The 9544-nt window shown below is 33.5% G+C and overlaps 2 protein-coding genes across 6 annotated transcripts; both read right to left on the bottom strand.

The window, feature by feature from the left end:
* Nucleotides 1–251: 251 nt before the first annotated feature.
* On the bottom strand, nt 252–5265 carry LOC108474557 (DUF21 domain-containing protein At4g14240-like). 3 transcript variants are annotated; one of them, XM_017776522.2, is made up of 13 exons: nt 4734–5127; nt 4527–4603; nt 3472–3555; nt 3273–3386; nt 2963–3046; nt 2796–2867; nt 2567–2634; nt 2251–2338; nt 2072–2145; nt 1136–1493; nt 840–886; nt 664–745; nt 252–567 (listed from the first exon to the last, which is right to left on the bottom strand). In XM_017776522.2, exons 1-13 carry the CDS (start codon nt 4993–4995, stop codon nt 517–519), a joined length of 1461 nt encoding a protein of 486 aa, XP_017632011.1. In that variant the 5' UTR covers nt 4996–5127; the 3' UTR covers nt 252–516. The 3 variants fall into 3 exon arrangements, with proteins under 3 accessions (XP_017632011.1, XP_052881980.1, XP_052881981.1); XM_053026020.1 differs by having other exon boundaries at nt 2072–2338; nt 4734–5265; XM_053026021.1 differs by lacking the exons at nt 4527–4603; nt 4734–5127 and adding an exon at nt 4122–4344 and having other exon boundaries at nt 2072–2338.
* A 1043-nt stretch (nt 5266–6308) lies between these two features.
* Nucleotides 6309–9187, bottom strand: LOC108475331 (uncharacterized). Of its 3 annotated transcripts, XR_008280292.1 has the most exons (5): nt 8793–9178; nt 8611–8679; nt 7660–7766; nt 7414–7578; nt 6309–6610 (listed from the first exon to the last, which is right to left on the bottom strand). XR_008280292.1 is itself a non-coding variant. In XM_053026023.1 (4 exons), the coding sequence occupies exons 1-4, from the start codon at nt 9094–9096 to the stop codon at nt 7550–7552; spliced, it is 495 nt and encodes a 164-aa protein (XP_052881983.1). In that variant the 5' UTR covers nt 9097–9187; the 3' UTR covers nt 7032–7549. The 3 variants fall into 3 exon arrangements, 2 of the variants coding, with proteins under 2 accessions (XP_052881983.1, XP_052881982.1); XM_053026023.1 differs by lacking the exon at nt 6309–6610 and having other exon boundaries at nt 7032–7564; nt 8793–9187; XM_053026022.1 differs by lacking the exon at nt 6309–6610 and having other exon boundaries at nt 7032–7578; nt 8793–9176.
* Between the last annotated feature and the right edge of the window lie 357 nt (nt 9188–9544).

The following is a 9544-nucleotide window of genomic DNA, read 5'->3' as shown; positions in this document are numbered from 1 at the left end:
CTTGTTGATATCAGATCTTGAGTTTAAACTTAGATAACCCTTTTCTCTTACCTTGGTGTATATATATATATATATATATATGTGGATTGTTAAAGCTTAAACAAGCCTACATGGCAGACCAATATGTAGGCAATATTATGGTTTGAAAGAATGAGTCAATGAGGAGCAATGGAGAAATTCACGCTACCAAAGTAACCCAAGTAAATTCAGTTCATGAGGCAAACCAAAGTAACCCAAGGGCCAATTCGATATATCATCACCCAAAAAATAAATAAATAAATAAAATCTTGGATTTTTAATTACATGTTTCGTGTCCTGCATGTAAATTTAGATCAACCATTAAGCACAAGAAATTTATTTCTAGACATAGGAACCAAACTTAATGAACAAGGCTTTTTTATGTTCCTTTTCCTTTTTCCACCCTTGCAGTGTTAGAAACCAAAATTAAAAACAGAACTCGTACCTCGGGCACTTGTTCTCAGCTGGTCCTATTACCTTGTGGGGTAAGATATCACCTTACACAAGCTTTTTTGGGGCATGTCCTTGTCCTTGTTTACTTTGTATTTCCTATAGAAACACAAGAATCAACCCATCAATGTTTTCTTTTTCTTTTTTTCCTTTTTGAATAATTTGTTTCAAAGCATTTTACTATGTTTTGCTTACCACTCCTTTCTGAACGGTCAGCCGCCGGCTTGACGGTGCTCGTGCCACTGATGAAGCAGCAGCAGCTGCAGCAACACGGATTCTGCAATATACATATAGCATATCCATTGTTACACATTTTTATTCTTTTGGAGGTAACCAAAGAGAATATTGGAAGTTGTAGCACACCAATTTACCTTTTATGCACATCGACATATTCATCTGTTTCATCCACTATCTCCTCCTGTGTTTTGTAAAGAAATCCAACAGCTCATTAACATTAAACACAGTCAAGAATAAAACAAGATAACATTAACTAGACTTATCAATCCGACAAATCAGATTGTTTTGGATCTAATCCATCTAAATTAGGCAGACTGTCAATTTTTGTTCGGGTGATTTCATATTTGGGTTAGATAAGTTTGAGTTATCAAATCAGATTGAATTGAAAAGATCTAATTTTCGAGTTCGAGTTTAGAAGACTTAAATTTACCTGTAGAAGTTCTTCAAAAACATCTTCTAGGGTGATAATACCAATAACTTCACCATCTTCAATATCCTCTGATGTCATAGACGGTCCATTTGTTGCAGCATCATACTTGCATAAAGGAGGCTTGAAAGACTTGTCAATGTCAACAGTTACGGACTCTGGCTTCTCGTCTTGTTTGGGAAGCAAAGGAGTAGTCAGTTGGGATTCTGCTGCATTGGAGACTCTATTGTTTTCTTCACTTTTTTCTCCATCAACTGTAGCAGAAGCATTCTTAGAGTTGCCTCTAACAACAGCTGCCATATGACTGCTGCCCTTTTGAAACTCATTCAATATATCATACAAAGGCATGTCAGATGGAACCCTGTTGAAAACGTCCATTCATGAATTAGATGCCACCTCATTTTTTATTTTTAGTTATAATTGGATGAATCGGATTGGTTTTAGGTAAGGTAAGTCTGAATCAAATCAAACCTTAAAACTTTTTAGATTTTGGTCAATTTCAAGTTCAGATTGTTTTGAGTCAAGACCATTTGAGTTTCTCGGATTTGTCAATTCGGTGAGTTGGATTTATTTTGGTTCAAGTTCATCTGTAACAGATCAAAAGTAAAAATTCTTAAGGACATTTTATCTCAGGTCAGTTTCAAGTTCAGGTTGTTCTAGATTTGGATGATTTGGGTTTCTCGCCATTCTAGATTCTAGTTATCTCAAATTTTGATAATTTCAGGTTTAAATCATTGCAAGTTCAGGTTGTTTCTATTTTAGTCATTTCGAGTTGGATCTTTTCAAGTTTAGGTAATTTGGGTTTGAGTTGGATAGATTCGAATTGTTGACTTTTGTGATCAAATTAAGTTAAGCTGAATTTGAGTTTTTGCTGGTCGGGTGACTTCGATAAAAATTATAAAAAGAAAATTAGAAAAGAATTTATGAAAACTAACAAACCTTGGAATTCTACGGATGGAAACAGCACTGACTGGTGTCTCAGTTTCTGGACGCACAGTTAGAAGGCTTTTCACCTTATTCCAATTTTCAAACAAGACATTTGAGATAAAGAATGAGTAAAAATAACCAACAAGATCAGCCAAGCTTCCGATGAGAGACTCCATCAAATTAACACATACCAGCAAAAGTCCAATAATGTTTTTGGGATTCCCCGAGTATACCGGGACTCGGCTATGACCTCGTGCAAGGATCTTACCCATTGCCTCCCTGAGGTAAATTGAACTTGAGGTTAAACATTTAGGAATGCATGAGAAACAAAAGCAATAATCAATGCTAGTAAACACAACTGCGCTTAATGTAGCACTTATAATGATGGATTAATGTTGTTTGAGCATCGTGCTGACAAAAAGACAATATCAACGCGCTATCGATGGTCCAACAGATGTATTAATCCTTCTTATATTAACTACAATATGAATTGAGGAGCAAAATTACCAGTCCAACTTTGAATTGACATCTAAAGAGAAAGTTGATTCTATAGGTGTCATAGCCTCCTCAGCCGTCTGTCCAAATAATTACAACAAAACAGGGACCAAAAAGTTAAAAGATGCTGAAATTGTTTCAAACAGATCCCAGACATTAGCATGAAAATTCTATGTTAGTTAATTTTGTCATCAATATTACATATGGCCATCAATGACATTAGTTTCATTGAGGTGCATACCTTTTCAGTCAAATCTAGTGCTCCACTAATAATTGTGGTCTCATCATGAGTGAGCTCTCCTCCCTTTCCAGCCTAAATAATTAGTTCAAGAAACAATCTACATCATGATATGAAGAAAGAGACATGGAATGCAATGGAAAATTTCTTCAGTATCATATTGTATTTACCTCCTGGCTGTGGATGGAGACAAGAGCTTTTAGTTGAGCCCGCCTAAATAGTGCTTCATTATGCCCCAACATCCAATCCAGAACCTGGAAAACATACACAAATGAGAAGACAAATCAACTCTTATAGATACTATGTTCAAACTCAAAACTTCTTTTTTTCCTTTCTCTCTTTCCTTCCGCAAAACCCAAGCTGTTACATGGATTTTGCATCGATCCGCTCCGTGATTTCTAAGAAACTACATAATACTCAAATCTAGTGTATAATAAAGTTTTTACAGTAGGGAGTTAACAGAGTGCAAACCTATCATACCTTTCCAACGGGATAAGCTATTGGAAAGCAAAGAATCATTAAGACCCGCACCAGTCCTGATAAATTTGCACCAATAGCAAGCCCATATCTGGTGCAAAGTGCTTGTGGTATAACCTTAAAAAGTTAAAAGGAACAGTCATAGTCAAGGATTCACTGATTGATGCCAAATTAATGTAGTACAAAAGTTAGAAGAGCCTACCTCACCAAATGCTAGAACAAAGGTCACTGAAAGTATGATAGCAACATACTCATTGAAAAGCTTATCCAGGTATATAGGAAGGGCCTGCAAAATGGAAATATCAAAGCTGTCAAAGAAAGTCAACCATTCTTGAAGATTATCAGTAAATGTAATAGCTACTCATAGAGCATCTTCATTATCATTTCCTAGCATCAACCCCCGTTGGAAGCATAAATAAAACAACAATTCTATGTTTCTAACAAGCTAATTACTAAGGTACATCAGTTAAATATCAACATTAGAAAAAGAACCAACTACCAATTCTTAACAACTTTAGGCTAAACCAATCCCATTCTTATAACCAAATTCAAGCAAAAAGTACATGGTGGCGGTGGCAATCTCGTTGAATCGGATTTAACTGGTTGAACCGGAAATCGACTGATCCCACGATTCAACCAATATAATATAACTATATTGTAAAAACCGATTTGAACTGACAAATGAACTGGAAACTGAAATTTGGATTAAAAAATAAGAACTTTGGCTCAAACTTTGGATTAAAAATTTTGGATTAAACCTAAATTTTGGACTTCCTTCTTTTTATTATAAAATTTAACCTAAATGCCGAATCCCACGATTAAACCCATTTAATATTAACTTTAGCCTGACACCATTAACTCTCAGTGTTACTCATCAGTCATCACAGATGCCATCTTTCCCATTTCGTTTTTCTCCCCTGTTCATTGCTGTTCCCATCGGCAGCTATTATTGCTATAATTATAATTTTTTACTGTTAAAACCTTTCCATTCAATCACGTCCTTGTTTATTACCACATGGGTTGATGGAGTCCACATGCAAAGTTTGTCTAACTTGCACGTAAAGCAACCACATTAACCTCAATTATCAACTCAAAAATTCATTTTGTGATTTAAAACATCTAATCATTCGTATTAGATAACTTTTTTTAATCAAGTACTATTGCATCAGAGAATGAAATAAATTAACAAAAAAAGGTCATAATTCGACTTAAATTCTTATTTAATTAAACTAAAAAAGTCGTTAAATCAATTTTTACCTCCATAGCAACAGCATTGCAAAGAAGCAAAGTCACCAAAAGCTGATGTTGTTTTTGAACCACCGGCAAAATAGCAGCTAAAAACATCATCATATCATCAACAACAACAAGATCTCAAATCCAATCTAATAATAATCAAAACTTCAAAACGGAACCATTTCTTCACATCATTTTCAAATAATAATAATAAAAAGTAATGCCTTCTACCAGCTTGTTTTTTCTCAGTGGGAGTGCCGCTTCTTTGTAGAATCTCGAGCTCGACGAGACCGAGGGACATGAGTCCGAGAGTGAGACCTGACATCATCCCCGCAAAGAGTACGAAAAAACAAGAAAAGCCAGCGTATATGAACCACCATAGAGATCCGAACGGCAAACCTCCCCCAACGGATTCCAATCCTTTGACGGATTCCGTCGTCGTCGCAGTCCTCGACAGCATCCCCGCCACCAACACAGAATTTATCGGTTGCATTGTGGCTTGTTTTTCAATCACCAGGGAACAGTCCAGAAGAGAGAACGATAAACAGCAAAAACAAAAACAAAACAAAACAAAACAAAAAAAACTCTTTTTTTCAAATTTATTTCATTGGTGTATATAAACTGAACAAAAAAAGGAGGGAATCTTATGAGGACACGTGGCGGTATGAGAAGGTTTTACTAGGTCGTTTTCACGGGATTCGGTGAAAATACCGGTGAGAACTGAATCAACGGTGATGCTTGGTTAGTTAGAAACACGTGGGTGAAATGGAACAATTCTACCTAATTTATAAAGCTCTTTATCCCCTCTTTATATCATGAATGAAATTGCAATTTTTCAAGTAAGTTTTAATAATAAAATAAATAAAATTTTAATAAAAAAACTAATTTAATCTTTGATCTAATATACAATTATTAATTTACCTTTTAGGAAAATACAAGTTTAATAAATTATTATTAAGTTTACCTCTTGGTCACTCAACTTTAAAAATTACCAAATAATTATTAAATTATTCACAAGTTTTCATTTAAGTCACTTAAATTTTTGAAAGTTTTTATTTAAGTCATTAAGCTTTAAGTTTTATTTTAAAGTTTGATTAGCGAGCTACAAGCGACGATTTGAAGATTGATGCGATGGATCAGTACCATAAACGAGTAACAAGGCATATCTTATATCCAAATCGATCTAAAGGTTAGTCTTGAAGATTAGAGAAGAAAATTGTTTGGATTTTAGTTCGTAGATTCATGATTTTCAAAGTTGTTTCATGAAAAAAAACTTAACTACATAAAAGAAAGGGAAGAAAAGCTTTCAATTAGTACAAGCGGTTATAGCAGTGATTTTAACAGCCTATTAGCTTTCAAATACTTCAATAATCATTTTGTAACTTTTTGAAATTGAATAACTGAAATATAAACTTACTAATAATCTAGTAACCTTAAGTGCAATTTACCCTAAAAATTTTATCTCTACAAGTAAATTCCAAATACTCTCACATATTTTTTTACTACATTTAAATGTAACATGTATCACCGTTTAAATCTTACTTGTAGAGTTTAAAATTCAACAAGTAGAATATAGTTTTAAGTTCAAAGTTTCATCATGTATAAATTATTTTAGAGTTCTGATTATTTGTCTAATAATTCATTATGATAATAAATAATAATTGTAGTTATTCCCATTGCATTCTAATTATAATTGTGATTGTAATTTATTCTAAAAAAAGTAAATAAAATGCTTAAACTAGTTTTGTTTGTTTTACGAGTAAATGACATTAACCCAATTTAGAAAAATATAATAAAACTAATAAATTATAAGCTAACAATGGGCAAATTGCTTAATATCGAAATTTGAGGACTAGAGAGGTGATTTTACCAGAATTTTTAGCCTAGGTCAGGCCAAGTTGAGCTGAACAAGCTACCCAAAATAGGATGATTTATGCGTACGCACATAATATTGGTAGCCAAAGCCAGCATAGAACATTACAAGAACAGTCCAATTGTAACCAAGCTCACAATGTAAATGCAAAGCATAACAACAAATCCCCAACCACAGGTCAAATCTCTGAACCCAACCTACCAAGACACTCTATCCATCGTCAAGAGGCTGAGTTCTGAGAAAAAAAAGTCTGTCATCACCATGATTTTCAAAACTAGATTGAACCGGAAATCGATTGAGGTACTAATCCGAAAAAGAAAAAAATAAAGCATTAGATTAATTAACTCGCGAACTGGTACATTAAACCAGATTAAAAACCAGTTGAACATGTTTTTTATATTTTTGTAATAATTTTTATGATTTTTTAAATAATTTATTTAATTAAACTGGACAAATTAATCGAATCAATAATAGGTGATCTAACCAGTAAGAAAGGGAAAAAAGACAGAAAAGGAAAGAACATAAAGCAAGAAAAACATATTTTAACCTTATAAATTATAATAAATAACCTAATTTACTATCATAAAATTCCCATGACAAAACTGAAAAATTTTCCTTACCATAAATTAAAAAGTAATTATAAGAAATATTTCGAATTATAAAAGGTAACTCAGATATGAAATTATGAAAAGAAAATGGAAGTACTACACAAACTATCTCTACAATGGAAAGTCATGATATAGGATTTAATATTTTAACTCTCCTTGCTTTAGGGTTATATTAACCCGGGTTTTTTTACTCGTATAATACTCGTGTCCGACACCTATGTCAGACAGATAAACAGATACAAGATTGCTATATGATCTTTCAAATATATGAAAATAGCCCGAAATAAATCGAGTATACCCTAATGCAACACTTAGACCCCTAATCCAACCCTAGTCTTTTGCATTTGTGTAATCTGTACACTAAAACTTCAAGTGTTCAGAATGGTAAAGACTGCATATCACCTCCTTGAGCACTTGATTTAGTTCTTACCTGTCGATGCTATCCATATCTGTCAATAAATCAAGGCCATTTTGCTATTTTGTCGGCATAAAATGATCCATGGAAAGTTTAGAACTTGTACGGTGTTGTCCTTCCCCGTTTCTTCGACAATCCAGGTACAGCAATTTTAACCGAAACGAACCTGCCATCGAAAAACTAAACAATTCGGTAATGATGAATGTGAGATGGGGGAGGGAACCATGAGATGAGTGTCACCATAATTGCCAGAAATGCTACCTTCCCATTCAACTCGTTAACAGCTAGTCGCACAGACTCCTCGTTATCGAACCAAACGAAAGCGGATCCTAGAGACTGCTTGGATACTCTTTCCCTCACAACATGGACTGCAATATCATACAAAACAATTGAAGAAAGAGCCACGATATAAAAGAACCTGAAGTTCATCTCCATCTGGATGAAAATAACAATGCTTAACATTTAGTCCCTGAACTTGGCAACCCTTACCACCTTGGTCCATGAACTTTTTCTGTCTACATTAGGCTCAAAACTTAATAACTTTTCTCAATTTGGTCTTTGAACTTGGATCCTATTAAGGTATAATGACGTGACATTTTGATATTATGAATAGTTTTTTGTACTTTATGTAGATTTTACAAAAAATTTAAAGCTTCCATGTGATGATGTAGTACAATCTAAAAGTGTCACGTTATCCTTTTAATGAAATCCAAATTTAGGGATCAGATTGGAAAAAGTTCAGAAGTTCCAATACTAATACAAATAAAAAGAATTCAAGGATTAAAATGGGAAAACTGTCACATTCAGAAACAAAATTATGCTTTATGCCTATACTAAATTCTTTTGCCACTAGTTCTTCTCCATAAATAACATTTTATTCAAGCAATATCTACTACAAAATAATCCTATGTCACTTTGACTCGAGGATGAGTGTTGGATAAGGGTCCGTATTCAACATGAATATGTTAAATTTTTTTCTAAGTTTGTCCATATATTTGGAAGATCGTACCCCATATCCATGTCTGGATATGTATGGACTAACATAGCAACAATCTGTCTCAAGGACATGAGTCTATTCAAAAATATATTTCTAGAATCTTAATTAGATAGAAAAAAAAAACACCACCTTTCCTAGAATTTAGAACTATTCCATGGATGAACATCAAATGATTCAAATTAAGTAACATTCTTAAGAAATTAATAAGTTTTCACCTTCTTTAACCTCCCCAAACTGTGAAAACACTTTCTTGAGACGTCCTTCAGCTGTTGACTGAGGCAATCCTAAGATAACAAAAATGTAGGCAGACAAAAACACAAACAGATTAGCTGCATGAAATGATTACAACCAAAAATCCAAAAAAAAAACACAAATCATGAAACTTTTTTTGTTAAACCTTTGATGAAAACCCCAGTGGAAGGAGAAGTAGGAGGTTCTGATTGAGAAGTGGAGTAAGAACAGCAAAGGGGTTGATGGGTCAAATATGGGAAGCCTATTCTAAAGGTTTTGGGGATATGGGGATTGGAGATGGAGCATTTTGAGGTGATTGTGGAGGGTATTGGAGGCTGAAGGGAGGGAAGCGGTAGTGAAATTGAAGAAGATGACCAAAGTACTGCCATTGGAGAAAAAAGAAAATTACAAATGCCCAAAGCCTTGATGGGTTTTTGTTTTGAGAATTTTTTATGACCAAATTGAAACATTTTTTTTCTTTTGGCCCTCAAAATTTGATGGGTTCATATTTGTGGTTGGACAAAAGCCTAAAAGGCTAAAACATCCTTTTCTATCAAGGGATGTGTATTTTCCCTCAAAAAGGGAAAAAGAGTATAAAACTTATTTCTTTATAAAATACAAGGAAATAATATTTTATAAATTTTTTTCAAGAATTGAGCTATCCATCGACTTAGGGTCGGATTAGGAATACTTGTCAAAAGTATTTTTTATCCTAGAAGTATTCTTCCAAACTAAGTTAAAAATTAACCCAAAAGTACATTTTTCAAAAGCTGAAAATTTTAGTTTATTCTCCTTTTAAGAAACATTTCTAAACTAGACTTTAGTAAGTTTAGCTCGATCCAATTTGAATAAGGTGATTCTTTCTTGTATTTGTAGGAATAAATATAGTAGAGTTAGGCTATTTTATCCAAATAACCC

The sequence above is a fragment of the Gossypium arboreum genome, chromosome 3, assembly GCF_025698485.1.
Source record: "Gossypium arboreum isolate Shixiya-1 chromosome 3, ASM2569848v2, whole genome shotgun sequence".
In the NCBI taxonomy this organism is placed as follows: Eukaryota; Viridiplantae; Streptophyta; class Magnoliopsida; order Malvales; family Malvaceae; genus Gossypium; species Gossypium arboreum.
Note: the sequence above shows the minus strand (reverse complement) of the source record. Positions and strands in the feature narration are given on the sequence as shown.

Coding starts and splice junctions, on each gene's coding strand:
- LOC108475331 (XM_053026022.1), bottom strand. CDS start 9,096: ATGTTTCAATTTGGTCATAAAAAATTCTCAAAACAAAAACCCATCAAG. Junction 8,680..8,792: donor CACTGGGGTTTTCATCAAAG/GTTTAACAAAAA, acceptor TTGTTATCTTAG/GATTGCCTCAGTCAACAGCT. Junction 7,767..8,610: donor GTTTGGGGAGGTTAAAGAAG/GTGAAAACTTAT, acceptor ATGATATTGCAG/TCCATGTTGTGAGGGAAAGA.
- LOC108474557 (XM_053026020.1), bottom strand. CDS start 4,995: ATGCAACCGATAAATTCTGTGTTGGTGGCGGGGATGCTGTCGAGGACT. Junction 4,604..4,733: donor CACTGAGAAAAAACAAGCTG/GTAGAAGGCATT, acceptor TGATGTTTTTAG/CTGCTATTTTGCCGGTGGTT. Junction 568..663: donor TGACCGTTCAGAAAGGAGTG/GTAAGCAAAACA, acceptor GTGTTTCTATAG/GAAATACAAAGTAAACAAGG.